General features: G+C 44.6%; 1 protein-coding gene across 11 annotated transcripts in view; it reads right to left on the reverse strand.

The window, feature by feature from the left end:
- The window catches only part of ADAT1 (adenosine deaminase tRNA specific 1), a 39241-nt gene extending 23298 nt beyond the window's left edge, over window positions 1-15943 (reverse strand). For 2 of the 11 annotated variants that reach the window (XM_040443169.1, XM_040443170.1), the window contains exons 1-7: window positions 15732-15941; window positions 12669-12857; window positions 12310-12378; window positions 11147-11201; window positions 10570-10700; window positions 6769-7372; window positions 3913-4058 (exon numbers count right to left, since the gene is read on the reverse strand). In XM_040443169.1, coding sequence (XP_040299103.1) covers window positions 3913-4058; window positions 6769-7372; window positions 10570-10700; window positions 11147-11201; window positions 12310-12378; window positions 12669-12857; window positions 15732-15756 — 1219 coding nt within the window. In that variant the 5' untranslated portion in view covers window positions 15757-15941. The other 9 variants (XM_040443163.1, XR_005780832.1, XM_040443165.1 and 6 more) reach the window with 9 other exon arrangements.
- Window positions 15944-18297: the final 2354 nt, after the last annotated feature.

Raw genomic sequence — 18297 nt, forward strand, 5'->3', positions numbered from 1 at the left:
ATGATAAGAATACAGTATGTAATACATACGACATATGAAATACATGCTAATCAAGTGTTCATGTTATCAGTAAGGCTTCTAATCAACAGCAAGCTACTGGCGGTTAAGGTTTTGACCAATCAAAAGGTATAAATGGATTTTCAACTGTAAGGGGGGTCAGAACCCATAACCCCCCCAGGGTTATAGTTCAAGGGTTAACTATACCTGTAAAAGGTAGAAATCCTACAAGAGTCACTCAGTGGCAGCTCAGTCCATCTGAGATGTAAATGCCTTTGGTGGAGAGGCCATTTCCCTACAGCCCGTCCCACCCACAGGCTACTGAAGACTACCAGTGGCTCACTGGGAGGGAAAAGTAGAGTAGGATCTGCTGAGCATTTAGAAGAAGAAAAACCAGTATGGCAGATGCATGACCCTTGAAACATACAGGGAGTCTCGTGTCTAGCAGACTACATGTTGTACATTTCAGTCGAAGCCAATATGAAGACAAAAAGTCCTGCTTTCATGGTTGCCTTTCTGCCAGGCCAATCACTCTGGAGCTTCATAAATGATTCTTGGCCTTCAAGCTTGACCTATGAAACCAGAATCCCTAGTGGTAAAGCCCAAGAAAGTGTTCTTTTCAACATTTTCCAGGGGAAAGAACAGTCTTTCCAAAAAAAAAAAAAAAAAGGTGGCAGGACAACTGGATACCCCCATGCAAAAGAATGAGGTTGGACCCTACCTCACACCTTATAGAAAAATTAACTCAAAAGGGATCAAAGTCATCAACCTAAGAGCTGAAACTATAAAACTATGAGAAGAAAACAAAGCAAATCTTTGTGATATTGAATCAGGCAATGGTTTCTTACCTGTGATGCTAAAAGCACAAACCACCCACGAAAAAACAGATTGAACAGACTTCATCAAAATTTAAAACTTCCACGTTTTAAAGGACACCTTCAAAAAGTGAAAAGACAACCCGCAGAATTGACAAAAAATACGTTCAAATACATCTGTGATAAAGGACTAGTACCCGGAATATATCAAGAAACCTTAAAACTCAACAATAAAAGATAAATAAAACCAAGTTAAAAAAATGGGCAAAGGATCAGAATAGGTATTTTTCCAAAGAAGATATACAAAGAGCTAATAAGTATATGATAAGATGCTCAGCATCAAAAGAAGCTCAAACAATTATTAGGGAAATGCACAGCAAATTACAATCATATAGCACTTCACACCCACAATGACTACAATAAAACGAGACAATAATGAGTGTTGTAAAGGATGTAGGATAATTGAAACCCATACATTGCTGGTAGGAGTTTAAAATAGTGCAGCTACTATGGAAAACAGTTTGGCAGTTCCTCAAAAAAAGCAAAAACAAAAAAACCTCCGAGGTTATCATATGACCCAGCAATTCCATTCCAAGGTATACCCAAGAGAATTGAAAACATACGTCCACCTAAAAGATTCTATAAATGTTCGCAGCAGCATTATTCCCACAGCCCCAAAGTGAAATAACCCAAATATCCATTAACAGAAGAGTGGAGAAACAAAAAGTGGTCAGATCCAGACAATGGAATGTAGGAATGAAGGACTGATACATGCTACAACATGGATGAGCCTTGAAAACTTAGGCTAAGTAAGTTAAGTCACATACTGTATGATTTCATGTAGTGGGAAGTCCAGAACAGACAAATCCACAGACATAAAGGAGATTCATGGGGCTGGAGAAGGGCATGGGGAATTACAGCCAGTGGGTGCGGGGTTTCTTTTTGGGGAGATGAAAACGTTCTGGAACTAGATAGTGGTAACACAGGACTGCACAGCCACCATCTCCTTCTGCCCCAATATGCTGTACCTGGCCTGAAGGCACCTGATTGCCTTCCGTGTTGTTCCCTGTGGAAAGCCATTGGCAGTGACATCCAGCGGCTGCTCAGGAACCGCACTCCAGCTGATGGCTATGAAAAGACAAGATTCTGCAATTAAGACCGTTCAGTTTCCTGTGAACATCAGAGGTGTTTTAACAAAAATATTTCCCTGCTTCTGCAGACTCAGGAGAGTTGGACATGACATCAGAGTCAATGGTTGCCACTCTGATGGATGGCCTCCAGAATATGGTAATATAAAGTGGTTTGTGATTCATCACCATCATCATCATCGTCATCATCAAATCTAATAACCATTAAGCATTTATCATATGCTGGACACAAGGTAATTGAATGAAATAGAGTTTCTCATTTAATCCTCATAACAGCCCTAATAAATAATGATAGACTTTTCTTCCACTCCTTAATCCCCATCACCTATTTTCCCCATCCTCCCTCATTCTACCCTCTGGTAACCATCAGTTTGTTCTCTATAGTTAAGAGTCATTCCTTGGTTTGTCTCCATTTTTTTCCCCTTTGTCATTTGTTTCTTACTTCCACATGAGTGAGATCATATGGTATTTGTCTTTCTCTGACTTATTTCACTTAGCATAATACTCTCTAGCTCCATCCATGCTGTTGCAAATGGCAAGATTTCATTTTCTTTTATGACTAATATTCATTGTGTATATACACTACCTCTTCTTTATCCATTCATCTGCCAGTGGACACCTGGGCTGTTTCCATAATTTGGCTACTGTAAACACAGGAGTGCATGTATCCCTTTGAATTAGTGCTTTTGTACTTTTTGGGTAAATACCCAGTAGTATGATTACTGGATCATAGGGTAGTTTTATTTTTAATTTTTTTTAATATTTTTTTAAACGTTTGTTTATTTATTTATTTTCAACGTTTATTTATTTTTGGGACAGAGAGAGACAGAGCATGAACGGGGGAGGGGCAGAGAGAGAGGGAGACACAGAATCGGAAACAGGCTCCAGGCTCTGAGCCATCAGCCCAGAGCCTGACGCAGGGCTCGAACTCACGGACCGCGAGATCGTGACCTGGCTGAAGTCGGACGCTTAACCGACTGCACCACCCAGGCGCCCCTGTTTATTTATTTTTGAGAGAGAGAGAGAGAGGGGCAGAGAGAGAGAGGATCCAAAGTGGGTTCTGCACTGACAGCAGAGAGCCCGATGTGGGGCTTGATTTCACCAACTGTGAGATCACAACCCGAGCTGAAGTCGCATGCTTAACTGAATGAGCCACCCAGGTGCCCCTATTTTTAATTTTTTGAGGAACCTCCACACTGTGTTTCACAATGGCTGCACCAGTTTGCTTTCCTACTAACAACAGTGCAAGGAGGTTTCTTTTTCTCCACATCCTTGCCAACACCTGTTTCTTGTGTTGTTGATTTTAGCCATTCTGACAGGCCTGAGGTGATAGCTCACTGTAGTTTTGATTAGCATTTCCCTAATGATTAATGATGTTGAGCATCTTTGCACATGTCTGTTGGCCGTCTGGATGCCCTCTTTGGAGAAATGTCTATTCATGTCTTCTGGCCATTTTTTAAAATTGGATTCTTTACGAAATGATATTCTTACCTAAAAATGAAGAACTTGAGGCTAAGACAGGATAAGTAAGTTGCCCAGAGTCACGGAGAGCATGAACCTGACCTAGGGTGGGTGTTTCCCAAGCCCACGCTACTTTTTTTTTTTAATTTTTTCATTGTTTATTCATTTTTGAGAGAGACAATACGAGCGAGTGTACAAGCTACGAGCAGAGGAAGGGCAGAGAGAGAGGGAGACACAGAATCCGAAGCAGGCTCCAGGCTACGGGCCGTCAGCACAGAGCCCAACGCAGAGCTCGAACCCACAAACCGTGAGATCATGACCTGAGCCGAAGTCGGTCACTCAACCGAGCCACCCAGGCACCCCCAAGCCCACACTATTGACCACTGAGGTAATCAACTGCCTTCCCAGGCTGGGTGGACACAGTGCCTCCCAGGCCACCCAACGGTCTGGGGAAAAGTCACTCCAGGGCAAGAAGAACCAGGATACCTTACCTGCGCCACAAGGAACAAGTCGGCCTGGGCTGTCAGCCCTTTTTGCCTGCACTGCGCCGCGGCTCTGTTCAAACAGTAAACCGGACTGCTGTATTGTCACTTCTTGAACTCCAAAGCCTTTGGGTAAAGCTGAGACGTTCTGACACCTAATGTGAGGGAAAATGCATTTGGTTTAGGCCCTCTGTTCGAGGAAGAGAATATGGAGGACTGTGGACCACTTAACCCCTGAGTCTCGGCGAGAGGGCATAACAGAACAGAATCTAGATCATATGAACCTCATGGCTGAAGGGAGATCCCTTCCCATCACTCTGAAGTGAAAACGATGAACTGAGTCACCCCCCCTCAGTGACTTCAGTGACTCCAAACTCCACTCCTGGTACTGGCTTTGAAAGATGTGAAAACCTTAAACAGAAATATTAACTTGTGGCATCTGTTTCCTAGGGAATCCTTCACACACACCAGAAACGCAAACCATACTATAATATAAAAGTTTCATTTTTTCCTTTTGTATCTTTCACACAATCTACAGGCCAACGTGGTGCTGCTCTGGAACTGAGGAGACAGCAACTTTAAGGTCTCAGAATGGGGAAAGCACAGGAAACTCAGAAAATATCTTGCACACAGTGCCTAGAGTTGCCTTTTTAAAGTTTATATATTTGAGAGAGAGAGGGTGCACACGCACGTGAACATGAGTGGGGGGAGGGGCAGAGAGACAGAGGGAGGGAGAGAATCCCAAGCAGACTCCATGCTGTCAGTGCAGAGCCCGACGTGGGGCTTGAACTCATGAACTGTGAGATCATGACCTGAGCAGAAATCAAGAGTCCGATGCCTAACCGACTGGGCCACTGAGGCACCTCTGGGTTGCTTTATTTTTTAAAAAACACCTTATTGGGGGGCACCTGGGTGGCTCAGTCAGTTGGGTGTCTTACTCTTGATTTCGGCTCAGGTCATGATCCCAGGGTTGTGGGACTGAGCCCTGCACTGGGCTCTGGGCTGAGCATGGAACCTGCTTCAGATTCTCTCCCTCTGCCCCTCTCCTGGCTCGCACATGCTCTCTGTAAAACAAAATAAAATTAAAAAAACACCCAACATCTTATTGGGATATAATTTATATACCATAAAATTCATCCACTTAAAGTGTAAAATACATTTTGTTTTTGGATATTCACAGAATTGTGCCAATGTCACCACAGTCTAAGTTTACAGTTTCATCCCTTCAGTAAGAAACCCTGTACCTGTTAGCAGTCACTCCGCATACCCTTCTCCAGCCCTTGGCACCCACGAATCCCCTTCTAGATTTGCCCGTTTAGGACATTTCTCTACATAAAATCATACACTACGTGGCTCCTCTCACTTGGCATAAAGTTTTCAAGGCTCATCCGTGTCGCAGCTTGTATCTGGCCTTCACTCCTTTTTGGGGCTAATATTCCACCATAACAACCCACCCCCTTTTGTTTATCCAGCTGACGCACACTTGGGCTGTTTCAGGTTTTGGCTACTGTGACCTACCTTGCTATGAACATTCGTGTACAAGTTCTTATGTGGATGTATGTTTTCATTTCTCCTGGGTACGTACCCAGGAGTGGAATTAGTGGGTCACACCCTGCAGCTGCTCCCTGGACTGAGCCTCGGGGGAGCAGCACATCTGACACGACAGGCTTCCCCTCCAGCCATGGCCTCATCCTGCCCTCAGTTACCACAGCCTTAATTGGGTCTGGCTGCCCTTCTTTAGGGAGACCACACTTCAGTGATGAAGCTTTGTCTTTTATCTTTTAAAAAATTAACACTGATGTTGATCGTTTTTAAAAAATTTAACTATATATATATATATATATATATATATATATATATAGGTACTGCAGGAAAATTAGAAGACAAGAGTAATTGCAAAGAAGAAAAAAACACCCATAATATCACAACTCAGAGGTAATCATTCTAATAATTTGGTATATATTCTTTGACAGTTTTTTTTCTATGTGCACATATACTTTAAGACCAGGGGCACCTGGGTAGCTCAGTTGGTTAAGCGTCCAACTCTTGATTTTGGCTCAGGTCATGATCTCACAGTTTGTGGGTCTGAGCCCTGAGTAGGGCTCTGTGCTGACAGTGTGGAGCCTACTTGGGATTCTCTTTCTCTCTCTGCCCCTCCCCTGCTCACACGTGCTCTCTCTTTTAAAATAAATACATAAAGACCAAAATGAACTTATTGTATCTTTTGACTTGCTCTTTGAACATCATGAACATTTCCAAGTCAAATTTTCATCAATATTAGTTTTAATAAAAATCTCTTGCTAGCCATTTCCTTTTCTTTTTTAAAAATGACTACATGGGGTGCCTGGATGCCTTAGTTGGCTAAGTGTCCGACTCTTGATCTCAGCTCAGGTCTTGATCTCAGGGTTGAGTTCAAGCCCACGTTGGGGCTCCGTGTTGCGTGTGGATCTGGCTTAAAAAAAAAAAAAGACTACACACAAAGCTAAATGTTTGAGCACTTTCTTAATTATCTCCTTAGGACAAATTCCTAGCAATGGAACCACTGGAACAAAATGCATGGATTTCTTTTAAAGTTTTTATTTATTTATTTTGAAAGAGAAAACATGCATGTGTGAGTGGGGAAGGGCAGAGAGAGGGACAAAGAATCCCAAGAAGGCTCCATGCTGTCAGTGCAGAGTCCGACATGGGGTCCAATCCCAAGAACCGTGAGATCATGACCTAAGCTGAAATCAAGAGTGGGATGTTCAACTGACTGAGTCACCCAGGCGCCCCCATATGGATGTCCTTCAGGCTCTCTGGATATATTCTCAGACTGCTTCTGAGGAAGACTGTTCCACTTGAGCCCTCCCCTCCCTGCCCTCTCACCTCCCAGTCAGAGCTCTCCGCATGGCCTCCTGGCTGTACGGGCACCTCCCAATGACCACGGCTGACAGGTAGACAGGCTCTTCTAGAAGGTGCATCAGCAGTGCCCCCTGGCATCCGAGGACATTCCACCGTGCCAACTTGTCACTGCAGGACATGGAGCGGGTCCTGTCTCCCCGGCCTGGCTTCACCCGGAGCAGGCCCACCTGGTGATATGCTGCACCAGGCTTTCCCGAGTCTCCAGCTTCTCCAGGCACACATTTGGCTCCAGTTCTATAAACGTCCACCACTTTGGCACCACTGGGGGCCCTTCCGGCGACAGTGGCCAGTTCCTGTGTGGGGACATTAGAGCTGCTGACAGTTGGTGGGACTGGACCACTTTCCTGATTGTCCAAACTCTGACAGTGAGCCACACCATCAGGAATCCCAGGTTCAAGCCTCATCTTTTTGGTCACAGGACTACCCAGGTCTTCATATTTCTTTTCATCTTCAGGAGTTTCTGGGTTACCACTGGCTTCTTCTGATGGCTTATTGGCCCAACGTCTACTGACGGGACAGCAGGGCTGATCTTCAAACTCAAGCATTGGAATGATGGAGGCATCCCCACCTGCAGGAGAAGGAACCCCTTAAAAACCAGTGGTTCTCAAAGTGAGGCCCCCAGACCAGCCACATCAACATCCCTTAGGAACTTGTGAGAGCTGTAGATTCTTGGGACCCACAGTGGACCTGCTGAATTGGAAACTCTGGAGGTGGTACCCAGCAATGTGTGTTTCAACAAGTTCTCCGGGTCATTTTGATGCAGGCTCAAGTTTAAGAACCACTGTCTTTTTCATTTTTATTTTTTTATTTTTTTAAAGAGAGAGAACAGGGGAGATGGGCAGAGGGAGACAGAGAGAGAACCTTAAGCAGGCTCCACACTCAGCCCAGAGCCCGATGAGGGTTTCGATCCCATCACCCTGGAATCATGACCTGAGCTGCAATCAACAGTTGGAAGCGGGGCGCCTGGGTGGCGCAGTCGGTTAAGCGTCTGACTTCAACCAGGTCACGATCTCACGGTCCGTGAGTTCGAGCCCCGTGTCGGGCTCTGGGCTGATGGCTCGGAGCCTGGAGCCTGTTTCCAATTCTGTGTCTCCCTCTCTCTCTGCCCCTCGCCCGTTCATGCTCTGTCTCTCTCTGTCCCAAAAATAAATAAACGTTGAAAAAAAAAATTAAAAAAAAAAAAACAAACAGTTGGAAGCTTAACCTAAGACTGAGCGACCCAGGAGCCCTACGAAGAACCATTGTCTTAAATGGAGTTTAATCCTATTTTCCAGCTGCGCTGAGATGTATTAGGAAGACTTGTCCAAACTTCCTGAGTAAGAATCCTCTGCGACTCTATCTTATCGAGACCAGAGTGAGTTAGAAACGCTGGGGTGGGAGGATCTGGAAAACTGAATACTTTAAACAAAGATCTCAAGTAATTCTCATCCCAGGAAGTTCTGAAAACACTAGTTTAGATCACGATTTGTCAACTTCCATACTACTGACATTTGGGCCAGACAATTCTTTGCTGTGGGGGCTCTCCTTTCCATTACATGTTTGGCAGCTCCTTGGTCTCCACCTACTACTAGCTACCAATAGCACCTCCCAGCCTGACCATCAAAAATGACTCCAGATGTTGCAAACTGTCCCCTGAGGAGCAAAGCCGTCCTGAGTTAAGAACCTTGGTTCCCAACGAGCACAGTTTTCCCAGCACATTTTGTGGGATGTTATCCCATGAGATGGAAAAGCAAAGTGGGAGGTTGATTTCATGGTTAAACACGTTTGGCAAAAATGTTTAGTTTCCCCATCTCGGAGATCTTTGTGTATGTCCTCACAGTAAAGACTCTGCAGTGAATTATATAGCTGGCATTTCCCTGCAGTCGGTTAGAGATTTCTCACCTAACTCTATGCTTAAACAGAATCAAAGAAAACCAGAGGTTAGTAAAAAGCACAGCTTCCCTGTGGAAAAGGAGCTACTTTTTCAAACACTAACCTAATGTGTGTTGCTTTTTTAAAGCATGTAAATAATACATTTGTAGTCTTTATAACCTCACAGTGGGAAAGGCAAAAGAGGTAGATGTGGGCGTGTTGCCAGAAAGGCTGGCTGGCAGGCTTCCAGAGGTCTCACAAGGTGACAGTGACTTTGGAGAATTGACTGGGGCCCACCTCCCACTCAGAAAGCTCCAGAGGCTGACTCATGCTAATCAAACTCACAAGGGCCGGAAGTAGCTAACCCAGGCACCAAATTATCAATTAGCAATGAGGAATAAATGCCAAGGGAGCCAGATAGTCAAATTCTCCAGGTAGTGTTCTTTCCTCCTGCAGACAAACCATGCATGGGTGGACATCACATTTTAAAAGATTACCCATGAGCCCAGGACAGTTAGAACAGTGGTTCCAGATTTTGATTTCACAGACCAGTAAAATTTCCAGTAGATTTTAAGATCAATAGATTACTTTGTATTCCATCAAGTAAGATCTTTAAAAATCCTAATTACTATGATTAAAAATAAAAGAAAAATCTTATAACCTTCACATGGAAAGGAATTAGCTTTTTTGAAAAACTCATTATAGTCCTGATTTTTCCCATCTGGCTACGGACCAGCCTGTGGACCACGGACTTATGTGGTCTGGATAGCCATGACCTGCAGATGCTTCTCTCTTCACAATAAGGCTACGCCTGCCGTCGGGATCAGCCAAGCCCTGGCTACTCAAAGTGTGGTCCACAGGCCAAGACCACTGGCATCGTGGGGACTTGGTTAAAAATGCAGAATCTCAGACTTCATCCCAGACCTAATGAATTTCAATCCACATTTTATTAAGACCTGCGGGTGGTTCATATGCATATTGTTGTTTGAGAAGCACTGAGTTAGGAAACATCCTTTGGTTCTTGGACATCCTTTGGTTCTTTGGCTTCTGCTGCTAATAACTAAGCATGGATGAGCCCTGCCTACCTCACTCTGCATGTCGTTTTTCTGGCCTTTGACTCAACCAATTATTTTCTGATAGACTCATTCTTTCTTAAGTTATATCACATTTTTGATTTGAATTATGACCAAATCTTGGCAGCTATGCTCTTTAGAATGAGTGCCTGTATCTGATCAAAATGCATGTGTTAGTTTTAAAGTTTAATACTCAGAGAACAATAGTCTGCTCTTATTTCAAAGGATTTAGGGTAAGGAAATTTTACTGCCATCCCTGAATTGCTATCTACAAAGGGTAGAAATTATTTTCAAGACAAAAAAAGAGTGGCCACCCCTAGGCTATGCCTGGTTTTCCTGCCTAATACAACCACAGCACCTGAACATCCCCTTATAACTCATCAAAATTTAACTTAACTAATCATGACTGTCTACATTCCCTAAAAGACTCTATGAGGCTAAGCCAGGGGCTAATCTTATTCCCTGCTATACATCTAGTATATCATAGTGTACTTGACAAGTAGCAGAAAATATCTGTTGCATGAATGAATGAATGAATAGAATGAGTTTCAGCATAAATCTCTATAGAACTCAAGGCTTTGGGCTTCTAAGCCCTATTGTTGGGTTCAGACCTCGAGGAGGTTTAAGCTTCACAATCCTGTTGCGAGCTGAGAACTGAGAGCTGAGCCTTTCCTTGGTAGAGAAGTGATTAGGCACAATGGCCTGTTCAGAAAAAGGCACTGTCCACTGGCTGTAGCTACACTTAAGTCAGAAGAGCTTTTTTGGGAAATGCATCTATGGATAAGACAAACACAAGGAAAAAGACAACATAACATCAATCCAAAGGCTTGAATATACTTACAGGGTGTATGGCTGGAGAAAAACACAAACAAGATGCCTTGTCTGAGTTTCCACAGCCCTCTCTGAGTTCCAGGGACAAAAATGCTATTCTCCTTCAGGGCGGCCGCCAAGTGGAGCTGATGCAGAAGGTACCTAATGGGGTGCAAGATGTTATCAGAATGAACAACCGATCACTGAGATACAGGGAAAGACTGGCTGGGTGATTTTCTAAGAAAGAAAGAGCTACTGCAGCCCAATGGGACTGGCACTGGAATCTGGAATTACGAGAATGATCTAGACCAGTGATTCTCAAAGTGTGGCCCTTGTACCAGCAGGATCAGCATCATCTGGAATCTGTTAGAAATGCAATCTGGACCTGCTGAGTCGGAATCTCTAGGGGTGGGCCCAGTGATCTGGGTTTTCCCAAACCTAGGTAATTCTGATGCACATCGGGCATAAGAACCACTGTGTAGACCAGTGCTATTCAAAGAGTAGTTCACAGACTGACATGGTCAGTATTACTGGAGAGCTTATTAGAAATGCACATTCTGGGACCCCCAAGGCAGGCTAAATCAGATTGTCTGGGGATGTGGCTTTACCTTTGGAAACTCCTCCTGGCTATGACCTCAGCATGGCTATCATTGAGGATGTCTCCTGTGGCAAAGACAGGACACTAGTGAAGACATATAGAACATGGAGAGGCCCTGTTTCCTAGAAGTAGAACACAGTGGTTTCCCCAGCAGCCAGGATGGCCACGTAGCTCCTGGAGGACTTTGTCAGAAAGTATTGCAACGATTAAAGGCAATACAGAGTTTCCTCAACTCAATGCTACTGTACGTTTTAGGTTAAAAAATTCTTTGTTGGGGCAGTCTGTCCTGTGGATATGTAAGATGTTTAGCAGCATTCCTGGCCTCTACCAGAGGCAGGTAGCACAATATCCCCCTCCCCCTAGTTGTAACAACCGAAAATATCTCCAACCATTGCCAAATGTCCCCTGGGGGGCAAAATCTCCCCATAGCCAAGAACTACTGATTTATAGGAAAATATCTGGAGGACAGGGGTCCAAGTCTTTTGTACTCTGGTATCACACTTCCTCTTATGGTGATATAACCTCAACAAATTCAATCCATAATGGTCCTGGAACCGGGAGGCAAGGCGGGGAAAATGAGGAAAGCAAACTTGAGAAGGAATCTGCTAACTGGAAGCAGAAGGTGAAGATGCCAGATCTCTAAGGGATTTCCATATTCTTGCTGGTGCCCAAATCTCCATTTGATTGCTTTTGGAGGCTTCAGATAAAATGTGGGGTGGCTAAGTCCGGGGGACTTCTGGTTTGAGCATGAACATATTGGCCAACTTTCAATCTACTCAGAAAGTATGTTCCTGGAGGCCTTTGCTTTCACAGTTTATTTCCATTCTTTAAATGAATTCTATGGGGTGCCTCAGTGGCTCAGCCAGTTAAGCAGCTGTCTCGTGATTTTGGCTTAGGTCATGACCTCACGGTTCGTGAGCCCTGCATTGGGCTCTGTGCGGACAGTGTGGAGCCTGCTTGGGATACTCTCTTTCTCTGCTCCTCCCCAACTCATGCGTACGCTTTTTCTCTCTCTCAAAATAAGTAAACTTAAAAAAAAATGAGTTCTGTCCTTCCATCTGGAGTGACAGTCAGCGGGAACATTAAGGTTGGCCACCTCAGCCATACGGCCCCTTTGCTGAGAAAAGGAAAGGACAACATGGACAGTGGTTTCCAGACCCCACCTGGGCTTACCGCTCTTCCTCATTTTGGACTGGCCTATGCATTTCGTCCCCGTTCCCATTGAGACAACTTCCTTTGTCACTGAGAGGAAAAGAATGAATCATTAAGTGAACTCTCATAATGTGAATGGTCCCCCTCCTCAGGTTTCACATCTGCAGACTCCTCCAGAGCATTCTTACAGGCTGACCCAACCGGGGACTGTGGTTGTGGTTCCAGCATGGCCAACTCCCACCACCGGAAGGACTGCGGCACCTGGTGGAGAGCAGGGGAACATTCCCACCACTGCATCTGCCCCCAGCCAGGGCACGGCCAGGAACAATTCTACCATCTTTGACAGGGAGAGGGAGCGTTTGGAGGTGGAAAGGTCTCACCTTGCACCGGTTTGTTAGCGCCGCCACAGGCCTGGTCGGTGGCAGGCTGTATCTTCACCACGGCTGCTAGCAACGTCCACTCACGGTTGGGCTCAGGCTTCCCCTGCTTGGGCAGCCTGGTCTGGTAGTGCTCATAACACAGCCATGCAATCTCATCAGCGGTCCACATGGTCTGAGTTAGCGCTGAGCCTAATCAAGAACCACAACCATCAGAAGTCAGAAAGGAGAACCAATGCGAGGTGCTACAACGTGCTTGGGTGCTTCAGGAGGCTTTCGGGGTGGCCCGCCCACATTCATGCTGAGGTTTCTGTGCCTGGAGCTCTATGGGTCACGTTCTGCTACTTCCCTGTCCCCTTTGCATTTTTTTTTTTTAAGTTTCTTTATTGAGAGAGAGAGAGCGCGTGTGCGCACCAGGGTAGGAGGGGCAGACGGAGAAGGAGAGAGAGAACCCCAGGCAGGCTCCGCACTGCCAGTGCAGAGCCTGACAGGGTGCTTGAACACAGCAAGCGTGAGCTCATAACCTGAGCCAAAGTCAAGAGTCGAGCACTTAACCAACTGAGCCTCCCAGGCACCCCTCCCCTTTTCATTTTTAAGGAGAGATCAAAGAAGTCCCAAATCCCATCAGCCCCAGAAGACACCCTCTTTCTTAAAGCTGTTTTTTTGTTGTTGTTGTTGTTGGATATCTGACATGAATCTATGAACCTGAACCTACTACTCAAAATAAAAGCACATGAGAGGGAAGTATTCCCCACTACTCCAACTTTCATTTGGAAAGTAAAGTATTTCATTTGCATGTAAACTATTACAGACCTTAGCCGGCTTTGGGCAGACTCTAATCATACAACGTTTATCTTTCTGGGCAGATGCTCTTTTCCACCTTCTTTCTCAGACATTTTATTTTTCTTTTCTCTGCCTTCTCCCCACCTCCCAGCAGAATGACTCTACTTCCCTCTGGTAAGACTCCACTGATGCCATCAAGAAAACAACTCTTAAATTTCTCCTGTAATGTTTTATGAGACAGAGGGGAGAAGTGACAAAGCGCAGAGCTTTCTCACCAGTCAAGTGTTCTCTCTGCAGGAGTATGTGTTAGAGTGTGGACTTTCGAGTTACCCTATCTGGGTTCCAATCCTCGCTTTGCTACCAATTGTGTGATACTGGGTAGATGACTTATCCTCTGTTTACCTGTTAAAATAGGGATAACAGTAGTATTTGATCTATGGCTTATTCTGAGGATTAATATTTATAGAAACCAATTGCTGGGGCACCTGGGTGGCTCAGTTGGTTAAGCGTCAAACTTTGGCTCAGGTCATGATCTTGTGGTTTGTGAGTTCAAGCCCCACGTCGGGCTCTGTGCTGACGGCTCAGAGCCTGGAGCCTGCTTTGGATTCTGTGTCTCCCTCTCTCTCTGCCTCTCCCCGATTCATTCTGTCTCTCTCTCTCAATAATAAATAAATATTAAAAAAAATCTTAAAAAAGCAATTGCTACAATATTAAGCATAACTAATGTCAACTGTGATTAATATTCCAAAAAGGAACATTTCATGTTCCTAAATGATTTGTCCTAAGCTCCTTGGGGAGCAGAGGGGCTGTAATAGCAATATAAAGCTATGCATAAAAATCATTAAGCAGGTCAGATTTGAGAGACCACTTTGCTATAAAATGTTCTTTTACTCTTGACTCCGCGCTCATTCAATGATCCCATTTAGACTCAAATGTATGAAAAGCTTCTTAGTAGAAAATGAGATCATATGGTGACGGATATAGTTAAGCATTAAAAAAAAAAAAAAAAAGGCTTATTTGAGTTCCAATGCATGCAACTTCTGAAAATTATGAGCCCCCTGCATTGGGTCAAATTAATTAAACAAGGAGGCTACTAGATTGATGCAGCTTTAAAGCTGTGGTGGCCTGTGTTAGCAAACCATGGTCTAAGCCTGCTCACGCTTCTAGGTTACAAAAGCAAAATGCTAAAGAAAACCAATCACAAACAGCCTCCTAGGCTTCAAAATATGGCCAAACACTTTCCTTTCTTGCTGCATTTTATTACGTCTCTCTTCTGGTTCTGATCTGCAGAGTCCTCCTAACCATTTTTGGTTTGGTGCTAACTGGAACTGATTTTTGCCCCAAAAAACTCTTAAAAATTTTTAATATGCTTATTTATCTATTAAATGTGGAGGCCTGCTGCTGCAATAAAAAGCCATGGTAAGTCAGACCACAGTGATTTAAAACAATCATCTGGCAGGGACTGACCTAAATTGTAACTTTTAAGTCAGAGATCCAGCATGTCATGTATGTCCCAAAGCAAAAGCATGGGAGATCCTAGAATCCTCCATTTCTAAGGGGCTTTTCCCCTCTCATTTCAGGGAGGTGGGAAGGTGGGGAGGGACGGGCATCACAAGGCATCAACCTGAAATTAAACCAGAGGCACATACCACCAACTATAATAGCCAGGGAAGACAGAACTTGCCAGAAGTAACATCAACTCCTTAAGATGAAGCAGCCCAGAACTGTAGCATCATCTCATTCGCGAGGCTGTATGGATGAGCGTGCACAGTAGTTGAAATGAATGTTTTGTTAAACTTGGTCCCCTAAAATTCAAATACATTCTCCTATATCTTGAGTAACTTCATAGGAAACAATAGCTCAGTTAAACAGGCATTTCTTTGCCCACAAGATCGCACATTACAACAGGTGCAAGGAGCGTTAAGAATTCTCCTTTTCAAAGAAAAGTTAAAGCGAGTCGGCTGCCAGGGGAGAAAAGGTTTTCGCCTTAGGCCCCCCTCCTCAATACTCTCGGCCGCGGCCCCACCTCGGTCAGCTCTAGAATAGACTGGCACCCATTGTGCAAGTTACGGGAGAGGCTCTGGGCCTGAGAAGCAGAGCCCCGGCGCGCGCCTGCCTCCTCGGGTGCTGTGGACGCTGCCGTGAGGTCACACACCCCGCGCCCACCCGCGGCGGACACCGGCACTTCCGGGAAGCCAGCCGCCCTTTCCACGCGGGAGACACGATCCTCACAACCGGTTCGGACAAATATGGGCTGGGGAAGTTAGACCGAGGGCAGCTCACCCAGCAGGGTTGGGGCCTCCCACATTCGCGCGCCCTCTACCCCGCTACCTCTTCACCTCCCAGATGCTCCCCTCCCGCCTCCAAGCTGCGCGCCCTGGGAAAGAAGAACAGCGCGGCGTAGCGGACGTGATGTCACAAAGAGGCCGGTCCTTCAGGTTCCGCCCCTAAAGGCGCGCAGTGCACGCTGGCCCTTGTAGTCCAACTGGGTTGGAGTTGGGGACTGTGGAAATGAGGTTACTAATCCAGCGTGTTGCGGCGCCCGGGTGGTTCAGTCGGTTAAGCGTCCGACTTCGGATCAGATCATGATCTCAGGGTTCGAGGGTTTGAGCCCCGCGTCGGGCTCTGTGCTGAGAGACCAGAGTCTGGAGCCTGCTTCGGATTCTGCGTCTCCCTCTCTCTCTGTTCCTCCCCTGCCCTCACTCTGTCTGTCTCTCTCAAAAATAAAGATTTAAGAAAACAGTAATAATCCAGAATGTTGGAGCGTCGGTACCGGTGAAATGGCCTGATGAAAGCTGACTTCCTGGTTCGACTAGTAGAATGGCGTCCTATCATGGATCACTAGTCTAAATTTCTGTCTAAAATAGCGCTGTACAACAGAAATATAGGTTGAGCCAAATAATGTAAAATTTTCCAATAGCTACATTAAAAAAAGCCAAAAGAAATAGGTGAAATTAACTGTAAGCACATATTTTATTTAGTATGTCCAAAGTATTATCGTTTCAGTGTGTAATCAATATTTTATTTTATTTCTTATAAATTAGCCTTTTTTTAATTTTTAATTTTTTAAAATTTGCATCCAAATTAGTATATAGTGAAGCAATGATTTCAGTAGATTCCTTAATGCCCCTTACCCATTTAGCCCATCCCCCCTCCCACAACCCCTCCAGCAACCCTGTTTGTTCTCCATATTTATGAGTGTTTTGTTTTGTCCCCCTCCCTGTTTTTATTTTGTTTCCCTTCCCTTATGTTCATCTATTTTGTCTCTTGAAGTCCTCATGTGAGTGAAGTCATATGATTTTTGTCTTTCTCTAATTTCACTTAGCATAATACCCTCCAGTTCCATCCACGTGGTTACAAATGGCAAGATTTCATTCTTTTTGATTGCTGAGTAATACTCCATTGCATATATATACCACATCTTTATCCATTCATCCACTGATGGACATTTGGGGTCTTTTCATACTTTGGCTATTGTTGGTAGTGCTGTTATAAACAGGGGGGTGCATGTGTCCTTTCGAAACAGCACACCTGTATCCCTTGGATAAATGCCTAGTAGTGCAATTGCTGGGTGCATGTAATCAATATTTTAAAAAGCTGAGGTATTTTACAGTGTTTTTTCATACTTAAGTTTAATAAATCTTGTATTTTATACTTACAATATATCTCAGTTTGAACCAGCCACATTTCAAATGCTCAATAGCCACATGTAGCTAGTGGCTGCTGTATTGGGTAGTGCAGGTCTAAAATCTTTAGATTGCCAGGAATAGGTAGTATAACTTGTCTGGATAATTCAGGAACCTGTACCATCCAACAATTGTATACCTCATTTCCTAAAGATGAGAAAATTCACTTTTCTTCTTGTTACATCTCAGAAGTTACAAATTAGAGTGCAGCTTACTTGACCCTGTCCTTCTTTCTAGTTCAGAAGGGCCACAAGACTCCTTCAAGGCTAAGGACTCTGCTCCTCTTCCCTGTCTCTCCAACATCTTTAATCTGAAACTCTCCCTCTTCTGTCTTTAAAGAAGCACTGATGGCGGGGGGGGGGGAATCATCAATCTCAGGGATCAGTACCACCATCAATCTAGTTGTATAAATGGAAAAGTGAGTCACCCTCCTTGTCATTTTCCTTCCCATAACCCCCACAATATAATCCACTGCAAAATCCTGTTGATTTTACTCCGTCTCTTGGATCCATTCACTTCTGTCCACTTCCATGGCAACAGCCCAGGATGTCTCCCTCTTGGATTGCTATGCTAACCTCTAGACTTTCACCTTTCCTTGCCCAACTCCAATTCTCTTTCACAGAGTAGCCAGACTGATGTTTTTATTTGATTTAAAATTTTTTAATGTTTTATTTATTTTTGAGAGACAGAGAGAGAGAGAGACAGAGAAAGAGGGAGACACAGACTCCAAAGCAGACTCCAGGCTCTGAGTTGTCAGCACAGAGCCGGAGACGGGGCTTGAAGTCATGAACTGCAAGATTATGACCTGAGCCGAAGTCAAAGCTTAACCCACTGAGCCACCCAGGTGCCCCAGACATATTTTAAAAACACAAATGTGATGTTACAATCTTGCTTTAATACTTTAGTGGCTTTTCAGCACTTAAAATACAAAATCCTATAGTAAGGCTGAGACTACATAAAATGCCATCATAATAAGGCTCATACCCCTGTATGGCCTGCCTCCTACTTCATCTGGTGGCATATTTTCAGTCTTCTGTACTCTGGTGTCATTGGCCTTTTCTATGCTCTTTCCTATCTCAGGGCCCTTGCACTTGTTGCTACATCATGGAAAGCCCTCCTTCTTTGACTAGTTAATGCTCTATCTTCTTTCAGATCTCAGATTC

The sequence above is a fragment of the Herpailurus yagouaroundi genome, unplaced genomic scaffold (assembly GCF_014898765.1).
Source record: "Herpailurus yagouaroundi ecotype Mexico unplaced genomic scaffold, PumYag 190, whole genome shotgun sequence".
NCBI lineage: Eukaryota > Metazoa > Chordata > Mammalia > Carnivora > Felidae > Herpailurus > Herpailurus yagouaroundi.